This window comes from Myxocyprinus asiaticus, chromosome 14 (assembly GCF_019703515.2).
Source record: "Myxocyprinus asiaticus isolate MX2 ecotype Aquarium Trade chromosome 14, UBuf_Myxa_2, whole genome shotgun sequence".
In the NCBI taxonomy this organism is placed as follows: Eukaryota; Metazoa; Chordata; class Actinopteri; order Cypriniformes; family Catostomidae; genus Myxocyprinus; species Myxocyprinus asiaticus.
Window position 1 is genome coordinate 20,997,127 of NC_059357.1, and position 16,339 is coordinate 21,013,465.

Sequence of the window (16,339 nt, forward strand, 5' to 3'; positions counted from 1 at the left end):
TAAAACTAACCTCAAGCGGTTAGAACAATGTGATAAAAATACACGCAAGTCCCACCCAAATGTTTAAATGTCACTATTGTTACCATCTATTTGCATTCATTTATATCCAGCTGCTCATGTTTATGCATTCGTAAGCCAGCTAAGTTGCATATATAAGCTAGTGTTGTAAGAAAGCAAATATCTTCATGCAGCCGAGAGAAACTTATAAACAAATCAGAAACGCATCTCATTTCAATTCAGTTTTTTTTATCCTCACTGTAATACGATGACTTTAGATCGATAACATTCTTGCGCTAAAAACACAGTGCAACAAATACAGTTTAACAGAAAGCTGTTGTCTCAATATGCATTAAAAGTTATTTTTAATTAGACACATCAAATAAAAAAACAGCGCTCCTGCTCGAGATGCTGACTAAATAAAAACAAAGTGAAACAAACACGTTCGTCTAGCACGTTTACATAGAAAAGCAAATGGATGGTTGCAAAAGCCTTCGATGTGAACAGCCCCTTACAGTTGGTGGAGGTCTTTGGCCGTTGTGTCTTGTTCTCTTATAAGTGTTTCAGATTAATCAATGAGTTCTTTAAATGCTTTGTCAGGAAGGATGTTCAACTTGACATTGTGTGTCTCGAGATCCTCGTGTTTGGTTCCAGTCTGTTGTGTACCGTCTGTAACAACCCCAGGCCTGGGCTCATAGTCTGAGCTGCTTCACCACCAAGTTTAGCCGAAAACCACAGCTATCTGTGAATATTGCTACACTACATACAAATGTACTGAATAAAAAACTATGTGGTATTTCGCTGTTATTATGAAGCTTGAGTCTGGAGTAGAAGGAATCAGTGCAAGTGTAACACCATGTGAACTGCCTATTGAAGCGTTTTACCCCCTCATTTTACTTTTGACTTAACATTTGAGAATATGGACCGACTAAAACTTTATTTATTTTATGCACATTAGTTGAAAATGAAATGCTCTTTTTTTAACAGCCAGGATAGGAATGTTCTATGCAATAATATAATGGTGCTGAATGGTTTATTTATTTATTGCACCCTCTTGTGGACTAAGGAAACAATGTCAATTTAAAAATTAGCTGACTTTAAAATTTGAATATTAGTTCATATGTATTCATATTTATTTCATTTAAAACAGTACAATATATTTTCATGGTTCAGTCAGTACTGTTTATTTTTGTAATAAAGTTCAGCATTATTTTACTTTGAGTGTTATTTTTTCATTCATTATCAATTTTAAAAACTATCGGTTGATTAATCGGTTATCGGCAGGTACTGCCCAACTTAGTTATCGGTATCGGTAAAATCCACTATCGGTCAACCTCTACTACCAACTATTATCATCTATTTGGACCTCTACTCCATTTTCTGAAAAAAAAAAAAAAAAAAAAAAAAACACCTCACCAAATAGTATGTGAATGCCTTCATGTCTCATGCTTAAATTAATAGTTCACCCAAAAAAGAAAATTCTGTTATCATTTACTCACCCTAATGTCGCTCCAAATCCGTATGACTTTCTTTTTATGTGGAACACAAAAGGAGATAGACAGCATGTTAACCTCAGTCACCATTTACTTTTATTATATCTTTTTCCATACAACGAAAGCGAATGGCAAATGGAGGCCATCATTCTGCTTAACATCTCAATCTTTGCACCAGTAGCACTTTACAATAAGGTTCCATTTGTTAACATTAGTTAACAACATTAGTTAACATGAACTAACAATGAACAATACTTTTACAGCATTTATTAATCTTAGTGTTAAATTCAACATATAGTTATCCATTTTTTAAATCAAAAGTTGTGTTTGTTAACATTAGTTAATGCACTATAAACTAACATGAACTAACAATGAACAACTGTATTTGTATTAACTAACATTAACAAAGATTAATACATACTGTCAATATATTGTTAATTGTTTGTTCATGATACCTAATGCATTAATGCTAATTATTGGAACCTTATTGTAAAGTGCTACCCATAAGACTCCAGTGGTTTAAACAATGTCTTCTGAAGCAATCCAGATGGTTTTGGGCGAGAACAGACCAAAATGTAACTTTTTCCACTGTACATCTTGCCATTGCATTCTCTAGGCACAATCATGATTTCAAGCACGATTACACTAGATGGTACTATAGGAAGTGTAATCGAGCTTGACATCATGATTTCCAAGGAGACTGCTGTCAAGATGTACAGTGAAAAGATGTCCATCAGGGGGCAGGGGAGAGAAAAGACATATTTTACATTTACATTTATTAACTGAATAAATAGACATTAGACATTGATTAAACTACTGGAGTCTGATGGATTATGTTTATGCTGACTTTATCTCCTTTTTGGAGCGTCAAAGGCCTGATCACCATTCACTTGCACTGTATGGTCCTACAGAGCTGAAATATTCTTCTAAAAATCTTTGTTTGTGTTCAGCAGAAGAAAGAAAGTCATACACATCTGGGATGGCATGAGGGTGAGAAAATGATGAGAGAAATTTCATATTTGGGTGAACTAACCCTTTAAGAACTTTGCACTTACTTTCTTCCTCTCTCTTTCCAGCATCCTCCACTGCTTGTAACATTCCTCCAGGTAATGGTGTAGCTGACTGTTTGGGCTTCCCAGTCCCTGAGGTAAACTCATGGCAGACTTGAACCCAGAGAAAGCCCCATCTCCCGATGCTTGGTTTGGTCCAATAAATTCATTTGGCAGAAGTTCATTCGTCTCGATGTGGGGCACAGAGCTGTAAGGCAGGTGAGGCTGTGAGTGGAGCGAATTACATGCATTTGTTCTGGGATCACCCATCTGACACAGGAATGGGAAAATTTGGGATGGTGTTGGTTTGGCTGAGTTTGAAGCAGCTCCACCGTGTCTGACTTGTCCCCCGTACATACTATCCAATGCTTGATATGGATTCTGTAGAAGCCCTGGTGTCTTGTCCAGCTCTTTAAGGAAACCAGCTGGAAGTTTGGGTTTCGTGCTAAATCGTTGAATCAAACGTCCATCCATCATGAGACCTGCTGAGTGCCTGTTGTTCTCTTGCTGGAGGTCAAAATCTCCATTGTCCACACTTCCTGCTCCATTTCTTAACCCCTCCAGACTGACAAGACCTATCCTACCCTGTAGATTAACTCCATTACCCTGACTGAAATTAATCGGGACTCTTACTGCAGCCCGTAAGAATTGCTGAGAAGAAAGTAAGGGAACAAACCCAGGCAAAGACATGAGCTTTGCTAACCCCTGAGATTCAATGTTGCCACTGGTCTTGTTCGGGATCTTGGTTTGGCTCTGATAGTGGTTTGACTGGGTATGCTGGAACAGATTTACACTGGTTTGTGCTGCATTTCTTCCCATTTGGCTGCCTTCTTTGCTTGGGTGCAGAGTTGGAGGGAAGAAGTTGGTTGAAAAAGGTTGTTGTTGTCCAAAACTAAAAAAATTATTTGTAGGATAATCACTCTGTAACAGAGTCTTTTTGATGCCTACTTCAGCTCCTCTTTGCTCCACATGGCTGCGGGTTACCTCTCTCTTAAAATCTGGTGTCTGAGTATTAAGCTCTGATATTCTTTGAAAAGGATGACTTCTCTGTTCTGTCATGTTTTCCTCCTGATTCCTCTGGACCAGAAGACTGTTCTGTCCAGATTCTCTGCAGCAGCCACTATCCTGCTCTGCCAAAATTAAGGCCAGTTTACTGACATCCTGCACAGAAAAAGATTGAGTTGTTCTCAGTTTATCTTTGCTCATAGCCAAAACGTCTTGGGATGAATTGAAATAGGAGTCATCCATTTTGTTTGGAGGGCAGAAGTTGTTGACTGTGTTTATGTAATCAGACAGACAGTTATTGGTGCTGTAGTATCCTTCATTCTTCTCAGGTGTAAAATACTCAGGTTTACATGCCTTGTTCTGTGAAAGGTAAGAGTTTAATGCTGGTGGTGTGTTCAGGACTGGGGGATGAATGAGGTTTTGAGGAGGGGAGGAATGAGTGTCAGCCACTTCATTACAGTAGAAATGACAGGCTGGTGCAGAAGCATCAAACCCATTGAAATTCTGTTTGGCCCACTGATGAGATTCTCTGCCTGCAAGGTGAGCACTGACATTGATGGTTGGTTTAGGGCAAATCTGGTTTGATGGAAATCCAGGGATGGGCAGCATCTGCTCCTCATTTTTTAAGCAATGCAAGCTGTCCGCTCTCATTAATTTAGGAGAACATAAACCTTTCAAACTAGATGATGCCCTGCTAAAAAATAGTGTAAAACAAGACAATAAATATGTAAAGATTTCTACTCAAATAAATAATGATGCATCAAGTCTAAAGAAAGATAGTCAGTGCTTGGATTAAATTATGAAATTACATTAGAAGTGCTGTAAGCAATTTTAGCATTCTGAAGCTTTCACGTTACTGAGCCGCTGAATTAGCCACGCCCCTCATTCAAAAACCCCACCCTCCACAGATAATTTTGAGACCAAAACCAAGCAAATCAGCAGAACTGTTTGTTCCTGAGGCTGTTAAATTCAACAGTGGCACATTAGCACCCTCAACTGACAAACATCATGAATCATACCTTTAATGATCCGCTTCAAATACAACACTATGAGAACGAGCAAAATGAGTGACAGGTGAAAAGTGTCAATGTCATTTTTGTTTGCTGTTTGCAAAGTCTAAAGCTGTCACAGAGACCAGTAAGATATCTCAGGACACTAATTTAATTAATATCTTTAAGGGAGTAGGACATTTTTTGCATACTTTTCCATAAATAAAAATGCACCTTACAGCACCTTTAATGAATGAGTGCGTTAACATGCACAGTCTTGCAACATGTGTGGTCACTCTTATCGTCCTTATCGTTATAAGGTCATAAACGGTTTAAGCAAAAAACTATCGGCACACATAGATTTTTACCAGTTACCCTGATTTTGCTTTGCATATACACACATTTACCAGCATTCTTGCCGTCCCAGCAAATGTGTGCAAGTGTTGTGCGCATGCCAGTATACGTTTTGGCATCCAAATCAAAGAATAATCTGATGATTTCAAGTCTCATGTAAACAATTTTCTTGCGTTGTCTGAGATTTTAAATAGGATAATTATTTTGGCAGGTATCAGCGTATTGGTGTGCACTCAATGTTTATAAAGAATCATCATTTGTCATCTCAGAACAAGCCTATTTAGTAATAAGCTTAATAGGTTAATTTCTGTTAAAGTTTAACTGTGTCACGAAATGCAATCGCAAATTAATGACTGTTTTCAAACAAGTTTTCCGAGCACTCCCCCGAATATACTACTCGAATATTGCAAATTAGTTTTCCTTTCCACATTTGCCTGCCGTGAGCAGCATTGAACTGACCCTTCCCTAAGCTCCACACCCCTTGGTTTCAGTTGCTCGCTCTGACAAGCTCTGCAGAACTCCCCATAGGAATGAATGGGAGACTGCCATGAATGGTGCGGTTTTTGGCAAAATATTCTCATAAACGGAATCAGTAATATTCTTAAGTGGGCTGGAATGAAGAGTGACATCGTAAGGCATATTTATCTTTTTTTTGTAAACAAATCGTTAAATTACACAGAACTGCTTATAACATCTCAAAACACACTCACTATGATGCGGCGAACTCTTTATTTACTAATCCCCTTTACCAAGACCTGAAACAATACATAAAAAATTTATGAGCAGTTATTAGCTTTAATTGACCTTGGAGCAAATGTAGGTGTCCCAACTGATGTTATTCATGTTCATTTGGGAATGAGGACTGACACAGTTCAATCTATAGTATGCTCTTCTTGATATTTATTTAAAATATTTTTTTTAAACAAAGAAAACTCTGCGTGTATCCTCTAGTGCAGGGGTGTCAAACTCAGTTCCTGGAGGGCCACAGTCCAGCAGACTTTAGCTCCAACCCTAATTAAACACACCTGAAGCAGCTAATCAAGGTCTTCAGGAGTGCTTGAAGATTACAAGGACGCATTTTGGAGCAGGGCTGGAACTAAACTCTGCAGAGCTGCGGCCCTCCAGGAACTGAGTTTGACACCCCTGCTCTAGTGGTTGACAGATATGGCGGCGAGCTCCCCCGCCCCCTAGCGGATGACAGCAGGCTCCTCCGCTCTCGGGCGAACTGCTCCAACACCACCGCATCACACCTCCTCGGCGTCGCAATCCCCTGTCAGCGCCAAGGGCTCTCCGATGGCACGTCCTCCTCCATTCTTGGGTTTCAGCACCAGTGTAACAGGGTTCGGGAAAGGAGGCGGCAGGAACCGGATCAACATTCAACAAGACTTTAATTATAAATTAACATCAGGCGGAACTGGTGCATAATAACAAACGTCGACAACACAGCTCGCTCTCTCTCTCTCTCTCTCTCTCTCTCACACCCTCCTCCTCGTCACAGTCACACAATTTAATATAGTAAATAATAACATAAGCATAAAATTGCTAAAAAATAAAAAAGGAATAAACTCTTATTTAGCACATTATTTACTCAATTTCACACAAAAAATATTTATAAAAAATACAAATATATTTGCATTTTAAATGGTACATAGCAGTGTCTTCCGATTTCTGTTCAGTCATCAAATTTTAGTAATTTATTTGCACATGAAGAAATTGTTAATATATTAGGAAGAAGAAAATAACAGTACACACACTAGTCCAGCAACCATGCATGGCATGTGCGCATTAGTAATTGCATTTTCTAACAAAAGACCGAATCAAACTAATTGTACATACAGTGCACAGTGAACATGACATTTACTCATAGCGCAAGTGAAGCAATTTTACTTTGAAGTTGCTCTCAAGCGCTCATGTGGATCCAGCGAGAGCAGCAATCGACTGACAATTTAAACGGCCTGTATTGCTTCCTTGCATTTTCACGGACTGACCATCATGATTTGTGAATCAGAGGAACTTTTTATCCTGATCCTGAAGTTCCGTTTCTGGCTGATAGAATATGCGCTTCAAGTTGTCTGCCCCACCCCATACTCTAAGCTCACGTGGGTTGCCAGAATGTTGACATGCAAATTAGCCAGCTCAGCATCCCTTTTAAAGGATTTCTGGGCTTTAAGCTGTCTCCATCTTCAAAAGGCATCTCCAATATTTATCCTTGTTTTACTACGCCTCTGGTCACGGTGGATTTTAGATGGATGGCAAGGCTTTTTTTTTAGGTCGGGTGGAATCTGTTATCTCTGATCCAGTTCGTTTGCTGGCTTCCATGGCTGCAGCACGCAGTGTTGTTTGCCTGCAAACTTGTTCAAATCTGGCAACCTGGCGGTGTCTAAATACTGTTGGTGAGTGGGCAGTGGGCGGGATCACACAGGCCAAAACATAAACAGAAATTCAGGCCCGTAATGGAAACTTCAAAGTAGAATATACTGGCTGTAGCATCGTTATTGGAGAAGCCAGTATTTCAACTTAGCATGTTTCCTAATTCTCTAATGACATATTATGGTCATTTTATGATTTAGTACAGTGAAAATATTACATATAGCACATTTAAATGAGGTATCTGCATATTTGCAGACAGTATATGATAGTTTTATTGATATTTGGCTTTTTATCATTAGACAAGACATTTATCATTAACTTTAAAGTTATAGGGAACTGTGTAGGAAGGAGAGGGAGAGTGAAACACACAAGCACTTTAACATTAGGAGCTGATACTTGTCAGCTCATACTTTGATATGTGGTCCGTTTAAATGAGACCGTGTTGCACACCGATCTAGTAGTATCACCATGGCATGTAACAAAAAAAAAAAAAGGACTGTGATTCCTTGTTTACATGTCTCAGACGCATCACATGCAAGCAGGCACTTCTCAGCGCCCTCACGTACTTAAGAAACAAATCAGCCGATGCAGATAATTACAAAATTCTGAATATAGGTAGATTTATCAGACTCTGTGATATATAGGTCGACCACTAGTATCCTCTCAATGTACCTCATTTGACCAGGCAACATCGTGTTTTACTGTGGATGTGTGTCATCGAGATGTTGGATGAGAGAAGAAGATATCATGGCATCTTTGCTTCTAAAGCAAAGTCAAGTAATATTACAAGTAGGGCTGTCAGGGGCCTGGGTAGCTCAGCGAGTATTGATGCTGACTACCAGCCCTGGAGTCACGAGTTTGAATCCAGGGTAGGCTGACTGACTCCAGCCAGATCTCCTAAGAAACCAAATTGGCCCGGTTGCTAGGGTGGGTAGAGTCACATTGGGTTAACCTCCTCGTGGTCGCTATAATGTGGTTCTCGCTCTCGTTGGGGCGCGTGGTGAGCTGTGCATGGTTGCTGCGGAGAATAGCGCTCAACAAGCCACGTGATAAGATGCGCGGATTGACTGTCTCAGATGTGGAGGCAACTGAGATTCGTCCTCCGCCACCCAGATTGAGGCGAGTCACTACGCCACCACGAGGACTTGGAGCGCATTGGGAATTGGGCATGCCAAATTGGGGAGAAAAGGGAAGAAAATAATTTTTTTTTTTTTTTTTTTTTTTATAAAGTGACTGCTGAAATTCTGTTTTGAGTTTTGTCTAATTAAAGACCTACCTTTTGAGTTGAAGTCCCACGTCTCCCGTTTCCTCCTCTCCCACCCAACGAACTCCTTTACACTGGTGCCGAAACCCGGGAATATTGGAGGAAATAAACCAGCATGGAGTCCTCCCAGTTGGCGGAAGTCATCAAGTCGCCAATATGCATCATGCACATCAGGCCCTGCTTATGCTGCGCTAGGACCAGTATCGCCGATTCCAAGAGGTGCTCCAAGCTCAAGCAGAGGACCGGCACGCGATCCGGAGCTTACTGCACCAGGAGAAAGCCCCAGCCACGACCCCGGACCCAGCAGCCCCCATGCCTCCGGTCACCCTCATGAAAATGGGGCAGAAGATGATCTGGAGGCATTCCTGGACTTGTTTGGGAAGACGGCCGAGATCTGGGGCTGGCCGCATGCTCAGTGGGCAGCCAGACTCATCCCACTGTTGTCCAGGGAAGCTTAGCTCGCAGCGCAACAACTACCGGTGGCAAGTATCCTGGTGTACGACGATCTGAGGAAGACCATCCTGCAGTGGGTCGGTCGTAGCCCTGAACAGTACCAACAACATTTCCGGTCCATGAAGATGGACATGCACGGCCGCCCGTTTGCCTTAACTCAACAGCTCCGGAACGCCTGCTGGAAGTTGCTGTTGGCTGAGGAATGCAACGCCAAGGGAGTCATCGATCTTGTGGTACTGGAACAGCTTATCTGTCTTCTACCGAAAGGAATGACGGAGCAGGTCCAGTGCCACCGCCCAGCGTCGCTGGTGGAGGCCGTCCAACTGGCTGAGGACCGTATGTCAGCATATCAGAGGGCGGAAGAGCCCTTCCACTCTCTCTCCCCTTCCCCTGTGTTTCCCCCCTCTCTCTCCTCTCACTCTGTCCCTTTGCTACAGCCCATCCCGGTTCCCCGAAGGCATGGAAATATGTCGCTGAAGCCGGCTCTCAGTTCACGGGGGTTTGCCCTGCTGCCGGTGGCACCGATGTCTTTTCGCTCTCCCCCTCAGGTGGTTGAACACGCTGACAAAGGTGCGGGTGTAACGCCTGGGCCGGCCTGCTGGAGTTGTGTGGATCCCGGGCATTTCTGGGACCAATGCCCAGTGATGGAGCTGGGAACATTGGTCCGGGTCCCTGACACTCCACGGGCTGCCCTCAATCGAGCCGAAGTGTACAGAATACCAAGTGTCAAGTGGAGTACACATAAAGCCTGCTTTCCTCCAAACATAACGATGGTCATTATGGCCAAACAGTTTAATTTTTGTTTCATTAGACCAGAGGACATTTCTCCATAAAAGTAAGAACTTTGTCCCCATGTGCACTTGCAAACTATAGTCTGGCTTTTTTATGGCAGTTTTGGAGCAGTGGCTTCTTCTTTGCTGAGCAGCCTTTGTCGATATAGGACTCGTTTTACTGCGGATATAGATACTTGTCTACCTGTTTCCTCCAGCATCTTGACATGGTCCTTTGCTGTTGTTCTGGATTTGATTTGCACTTTTCGCACCAACATACATTAATCTCTAGGAGACAGAATGCGTCTCCTTTCTGAGCGGTATGATGGCTGCGTGGTCCCATGATGTTTATACTTGCGTACTATTGTTTGTATAGATGAACGTAGTAGCTTCAGGCATTTGGAAATTGCTCTCAAAGATGAACCAGACTTGTAGAGGTCCACAATTTTTTTCTGAGATCTTGGCTGATTTCTTTTGATTTTCCCATGATGTCAAGCAAAGAGGCACTGAGTTTGAAGGTAGGCCTTAAAATACATCCACAGGTACACCCCCAATTCAGTTCACCTCCTATCAAAAGCTAACTGGCTAATTGTCTAAAGGATTGACATCATTTTCTGGATGTTTCCAAACTGCTTAAAAGCACAGTGAACTTGTAAACTTAACTTGTGTATGTAAACTTCTGACCCACTGGAATTGTGATATAGTCAATTAAATGTGAAACAATCTGTCTGTAAACAATTGTTGGAAAAATTACTCATGTCATGCACAAAGTAGATGTCCTAAATGACTTGCCAAAATTATAGTTTGCTAATATTAAATCTGTGGAGTGGTTAAAAAATTTGTTTTAATGACTTCAACCTAAGTGTATGTAAACTTCTGACTTCAACTGTATGTCTGGCTGGTCAGGATGCTTAAAGGGGCACTCAGTAGTTTTCTAGCTTCTTCGTGTACTTTAAGTACCGATACGACAGTGGTGTTAGACGCTGTACTGCCATCTATCGATGTGGATAAGCATGATCGTCTCTCCTGCCCACGCCAACTTTGGAATATCATTTGCATCTGGAAATTGTCAGAGTTTGAGGTAATTCCTAAAATTATTTATTACTACTATAATATAATTGCTTTGCCTAAAAACAAACGTCAGAATTTAAGTGAACAGACTTCAACAGTTAAGCACAGATTACTTCTTTGTACTTAACGAATAGAATCTTTGAACTCCGTCTACGTTTCACGTTATTTCTAAAGACAATTATTACCTTTATTAGAGAACTGCTTAGCATGAAATAAACCTCAATTATCTAGCGATACAGAATGTCAAGGTAAAGGAAAGATTAGAGTAGTTTTTGATGATCAAATTTAGCATATCCATGAATACTGTATTTGAAGAACTCGTTTTGTTTCAAAGCAAACCAACGTCATGGTTTACACAAAATCCACAACAATCGTTGTGCCATGCTACTAAACAATAGGGATGCACCGATCTGATACCTGGATCAGTATCAGCTCCGATACTGACGTTTTAAAATAGACTGGGTATCGGTCCGACGAGCCTGATCCAAATCCGATACTGTGTGTTAGTCATGTTCGTTACTGTCAAGCTCAAAAAATGACATAAAAGAACCATTAAAACACAATTAAAGTAGTTCATTTGACTCGTGCATTTTATTCAAAGCCACTTGAAGATGTGCAATAGCTCTGTGAAACACAAAAGGCTGTGTTTAATGAGTAAATATATAAAATGCACGCGCAGCTCCAGCGCGTTATTGAATGGCGCTGCTCTGTTTACACACACACGCGCGCCTATTTTAAGCCTTCACGTGGTGCGCAATATTTGAGCGCAACTCACGAACATCTCAAATGTAGATGCTCAATAGTTCGGTTCACTTATGCATTTAGAATGGCACTGGAGGTGCTTTTTACCAGAATTTGAATAAGAAGCAAATTAAACTACTATGAACTTGCCTACAAACAGACACATACAGGACTTCCTGGAGAGTTCAGAATGTCAAAATAAAAGCGTGAGGGTTTTAAAAGTTAAAGGTGTCACGGAGAGACTCACAGAGGCAGAGATATGAACTCGGCAGCAGGGTTCATTGAACAGATGATTGAAACAGTGATGTAAACATTGTGAGTAAATCCAGTAGAGCAGAGTGGCAAACAGCAGGGTATAGACATGATAAACAGATAACTCACAACAGTCTTATGATACCTGCAGGCAATAATGAAGACACAGGTATGTTTGACATAATAGAAAGGTCTGGAGTCTCAGAGATACTATCGATGAGAACAGACAAAGAGTTTGTGTGAAAGCGGAGTATATATGCAGTCCTTGATTAGCCACTAATGATATGAGGTGCGTGTAATCAGAACTCAGGGGAGAGTGAGCGCTGTGACGGCAGTGAAGAAGAAAGAGAGACAGAGACCGGTGGATCCGTGACAAAAGGTGCACGATTGAGATATATTACTATATTACTTTTATAATATCTTATTATTATTATCATTTGTTTACAAAGAGAAACATTGAGAAACATTTCCTTCGCATATATCATGGACATAAATGAGTAATGTTTGTCAAGTGACTTTTACATTACATCTAGTGAAATGAGGCCTTGTGGTGAAGTTTTACAACAGCTATCTGGCTTCACCAAAGGAATTAGAACAGATCAAAATGCTAAACGTCGACATTTGGTTACTCATCGCCCGTGTTCGTTAATGTGTGTATAAGGTAGTCTACATTGTGAGTTCCAAATTAAAATGGCTAGTTACCAAAAAACTAAAAACTGACAGAAAAAATTTGAGTTAGACACAACTTTGCCCTCAGAAAGCCCTTACCTCCATTGACCTGATCGTGGCCAATTGGCTCCCTTTAAATGACTTTTTTATATAAATAAATTACAAATATATTTGTCCGCGATTGTTCAAATTAATAATACAGCGATAATATATTAAAGAGGTCATCAACCCCACCGGCAGGCCAAACTCCTTCACAGAAATGATTAGCAGAGGAGCCTCGCTCGCGATCTCACCCTGTACGTGTCTACCTCACCCGAAGCTTACACAGTCTCGAGCCGACAGTGGTTTCCCGCATTTCTATTGGCTAAACTGGTTTCAATTAGCCAATCACAATTTATTTCGTGCACGCTTAGCAATGCATTAATAATGATCTATCATATTTTGTCCATATATTTCTATGGTTTTGTCGATATATTTTGCCAGACCTAAATGCTGAAATGTCCAAAATAAAATTATTTTAGATATGCCAAGAACTTATTTGTTTCATTCCTCGTTGATCAAGTATATTCACGGCCACAAGATGTCACTGCTTCGAAAGAAATCATAGCTTAAACTCAATCGACAGCATTAGTGGCATAATGTTAACACAATAATTAATTTCGACGACGACTCCTTTTCCTTTAAAAAGAGCAAAAACTGAGGTTACTGTGAGGCACTTACAATGGAAGTGAATGAGGCCATTTTTTGGAGGGTTTAAAGGCAGAAATGTAAAGCGTATAATTTTATAAAAGCACTACATTCTTCTGTTAAAACTCATTTATTATTTGAACTGAAAGTTGTTTAAATCGTAATTTTTACAGTCATTTTAGGGTTTGTTCACATTACATCCTCATGGTAAGAAGATGTAAAATTGGCTTTAACTTTACACAGAAAAGGTTAGTAAGTGATTTTATCACACTAAAACTGTGTTAACATGCATATTGTTTATGTCTTGTGGCTATACTTTTGAAATAGTTAGTATTTTAGTATTTGTTTGTTTGTAACTCATTCCCGATCAGTTTCACCAGGGATGAACTGCTAAATTCGGCAGAGAATACCTGATCATTTTTTGCCGGTATTTGATTATTCTGATGTTTTATTAGACAAATTAGCTGGAGGCGCAGCGGTGATCTACAAGCGATCCAAAAGACGCATGTGAGGGAAGCGAGCCGGCGCGCTTGTGAAGCTTCATCAGTGCGGCTGTAGGACTCTGCTGCCGAGTATTCATCTGGTGAATGTCCACTCCCTCGCCAACAAAATGGATGATCTGCTTCTGTTCACTCAAACAAATAAGGACTTTTCTAACTCCGCTGCTCTGTGTTTCACAGAAACCTGGCTGAATGAAACCATCCCGGACAGCGCGTTTCCTCTGCCGGGCTTCCAGCTGTTCAGAGCGGATCGCATTGCGGAATCATCAGGGAAAACGAGAGGCAGTGGAACATGCTTTTACATCAACGAAAGTTGGTGTACAGATGTAACAGTATTGAAGATGTGCTGTCCTAATTTAGAAGCGCTCTTCATCAACTGTAAGCCTTTCTACTCACCAGGAGTTTTCCTCCTTTATTCTGGTGAGTGTGTACATCCCACCACAAGCATGCATGATCGCAGCGCTGTAACAGCTGGCTGATCACATTGCAGACACGGAGCAAAAACACCCGGGCTCACTTATTATTATTCTGGAGATTTTAATAAAGCTAACCTCACCCGTGAACTGCCAAAATACAAACAAAACATCACATGCCCCACCAGAGACAGAAATATACTGGACCACTGCTACACCACTGTAAAGGATGCATATCACTCTGTCCCACGTGCAGCTTTAGGACTCTCTGATCACTGTCTGGTTCATCTTCTCCCGACCAACAAGCAGAAACAAAAATCAGCTAAACCTGTAGTAAGGACTGTAAAGAGATGGACTAATGAAGCAGAGCTGGAACTACAAGCCTGTTTGACTGCACTGATCGTAGTGTTTATGAAGCTGCAGCCACAGACCTGGACGAGCTCACAGATACTGTGACATCATATAGCAGTTTCTGTGAGGATATGTGCATCCCTACTAGGACATTTTTATCATTCAATAACAATAAACCATGGTTTACTGGAAAACTCAGACAGCTTCGTAATGCCAAAGAGGATGCTTACAGAAGTGGGGATAAAATATTGTACAACCAGACCAGGAACACACTGACTAAGGAAATCAAAGTGGCTAAAAGAAGTTACTCTGAAAAGCTTAAAAAACTGTTTTCAGCCAAAGGTCTGAAAAGCATCACCAAGTACAAGACACCTCCCCCTCGCTCTGTAGAGAGTCAACTAATGGCTGATGAACTGAATGTGTTTTACTGCAGGTTTGAAAAGCTCAGTCTCACACCCCTCCCCCACTCTGATCTTCACTTCACACACACCAACACCTCCTGGAACCCCCCCTCCTCCCCCTCCTGCTACTCAATCTACACTTATGATCTGTGAGGAAGATGTGTGCCGGGTATTTCGGAAACAAAAGACTAGGAAAGCTTCAGGCCCAGATGGTGTTTCACCTGCCTGTCTGAAAGTCTGCGATGACCAACTTGCCCCCATCTTCACACAGATCTTCAATAGATCACTGGAGCAGTGTGAAGTTCCCTGCTGCTTCAAACGCTCCACCATCATTCCGGTCCCCAAAAGACCCCAAATCACAGGACTTAATGACTACAGACCTGTCGATCTCACGTCTGTGGTCATGAAGTCATTTGAGAGACTGGTTTTGGGCTACCTGAAGGACATCACTGGACCCCTGCTGGACCCCCTTCAGTTTGCTTACCGAGCAAACAGGTCTGTGGATGATGCTGTCAATATGGGTCTGCATTATATCCTGCAACACCTCGACAGACCTGGGACTTATGCAAGGATCCAATTTGTGGACTTCAGTTCAGCCTTCAATACCATCATGCCTGATCTTCTTTCAACCAAACTGACCCAGCTCTCCATGCCCACCCCAGGAGCTGCTGACACAGCTCTACTCAGCCGTCATTGAGTCTGTCCTGTGTACATCTACAACTCTCTTGTTTGGTTCAGCCACCAAATCAGACAGAGGGAAACTACAACGGACAGTAAGGACTGCTGAGAGGATTATTGGTGCCCCCCTGCCCACCCTCCAAGACTTGTATGTCTCCAGAGTGAGGAAACGTGCAGGTAGAATCACTCTGGACCTCACACACCCTGCCCACTCCCTCTTCAAACTGTTGACCTCTGGCAGGCGCTACAGAGCACTGAGCACCAGGACATCCAAGCACAAGAACAGTTTTTACCCTCAGGCCATTTTCCACATGAACAATTAAACTGCCTCAGGACTCCCCCATAGTGAAATAATGTAAATACATATCTCATGAACATATGTAAATTCACATATTTAATTCAATAACTGTACATACCCCTACCTTGCACATACATTCCCACTTGCACATGTACATACGCCATTCTATTATATGTCCTATTTTTGTGTATGTCTGTTTATACTCTTACCTTGTTTTATATTCTGTGTCTCACTGTAATGTTCTGTGTGCACTTGTTTCTCCTATCACCAAAAATAAAAAAATAAAAAAAAATGTGTACTTGAGAACACTTGGCTATAAAGCTCATTTTGATTCTGATTAATGTTTAAGGATTGGCCTCATTCACTTCCATTGTAAGTGCCTCAATGTAACCCAGATTTTTGCTTTTTTTAAAGAAAGGAAAGGCAAGTCAAAATGAATGTCTGTGGTAATCAACATTATGCCACAAATTAATTGATGTTGATTGAGCTTAACTTGTATTGAACCCGGAATATTCCTGTAAAAAATGTACTGTA

The 16,339-nt window shown here is 41.2% G+C and overlaps 1 protein-coding gene across 4 annotated transcripts in view; it reads right to left on the reverse strand.

The window, feature by feature from the left end:
• Positions 1-16,339, reverse strand: part of LOC127451348 (meiosis-specific coiled-coil domain-containing protein MEIOC-like) — a 73,454-nt gene that overhangs the window by 5,682 nt on the left and 51,433 nt on the right. For 2 of the 4 annotated variants that reach the window (XM_051715987.1, XM_051715984.1), the window contains exon 3: positions 2,546-3,904. In XM_051715987.1, the coding sequence (XP_051571947.1) occupies positions 2,546-3,904 (1,359 nt within the window). Of the gene's footprint in view, positions 1-2,545; positions 4,531-16,339 lie in introns of those variants that run through there. The other 2 variants (XM_051715988.1, XM_051715983.1) reach the window with 2 other exon arrangements.